The sequence below is a fragment of the Suricata suricatta genome, chromosome 2, assembly GCF_006229205.1.
Source record: "Suricata suricatta isolate VVHF042 chromosome 2, meerkat_22Aug2017_6uvM2_HiC, whole genome shotgun sequence".
NCBI lineage: Eukaryota > Metazoa > Chordata > Mammalia > Carnivora > Herpestidae > Suricata > Suricata suricatta.
In genome coordinates, this window is record NC_043701.1 from 152,503,969 (window position 1) to 152,504,939 (window position 971).

Below are 971 nucleotides of genomic sequence, written 5' to 3' on the forward strand. Positions count from 1 at the left end.
AGGAGCTGCCAGGTGCACGCGTGCCTCTCGGGGCTGACGAAGCGGCCGGAGGAGCCGCCCGCGGGACCCGGGGCCGGCTCTGCCGCGCCGCCTGCCGCCCCCTTGTCTCTCCGGGCGGCCACGAGGAGGCAGCCGCTCTGCAGCAGCAGCAGCAGCATCCGCGGGACCGACGCTCGCAGCCTCAGACGACTCATGGTCCGCGAGGTCTGCGCTCAGGTCGGATCTTCCGGGACGCCTGGGCGCTTCAGTGGTGGCAGGGCCCGGAGAGCAGCGTCCCTCGGACCTGGGGACAGAAGCAGAGGCTGCTGCTGCAAATGCATCTACGAGTTCCCGGTCTCAGACCGTCTAGACGCTGGCTTCCAGTGGACAGCAGCAGTCTGAGAGGCCCTCTGAGAAAATCACTGGCTGGCTAAAAACTTGCTTTGAATCTTTTTGAAACCCAGCGCAAAGACGAAAAAAGAAAGCGATTCCTGAAAATTGCCACTCCCACCCCCTCCCTTCTTCACCGTCCTATAAACTATCTACAAATTCATTTCGGATTATTTTTGGGAAACATGCATTTTGACCGCACTTGGAACTTACCGAGTTCTAGGAGAGGTGGTGGAGCTTTATTAGGGTAGAGACACTGACTGCGTGAGAGACTAGTCCGTCTTAGCCGGCTCCCAGTGAATGAACCTGTTATGAATGGGACAGGAGGGGCCTCCCCTACGCTGCCCCTCCCAGGCTTCTCGCACACTGGGAGATTTCCCACCACCGCACACATACATACACACCCCAAATGTGTGACGGAAGCGACACTGTGACATGAAATATACGTCTTGTATGTAGCTTCCAATGTTTAAAATAATTGTGCAGATTTTAACAACTCCTTCTTTCCTTTTACCTATTTCATTATCCGAACATAAAGTTAAACAGAAAAATCTAAATTTTAAGAGTTAATAAAAAATTTCATGATAGAAACAAAACAACTG

General features: G+C 53.3%; 1 protein-coding gene across 1 annotated transcript in view; it reads right to left on the reverse strand.

Moving 5' to 3' along the window:
- FGFBP3 (fibroblast growth factor binding protein 3) overlaps positions 1-718 on the reverse strand; it is a 1,472-nt gene extending 754 nt beyond the window's left edge. Inside the window, exons 1-2 of the mRNA XM_029916188.1 lie at positions 583-718; positions 1-283 (exon numbers count right to left, since the gene is read on the reverse strand). The exon at positions 1-283 is cut by the window's left edge and continues 754 nt beyond it. Coding sequence (XP_029772048.1) covers positions 1-194 — 194 coding nt within the window. The 5' untranslated portion in view covers positions 195-283; positions 583-718. The remainder of the gene's footprint in view (positions 284-582) is intronic.
- Between the last annotated feature and the right edge of the window lie 253 nt (positions 719-971).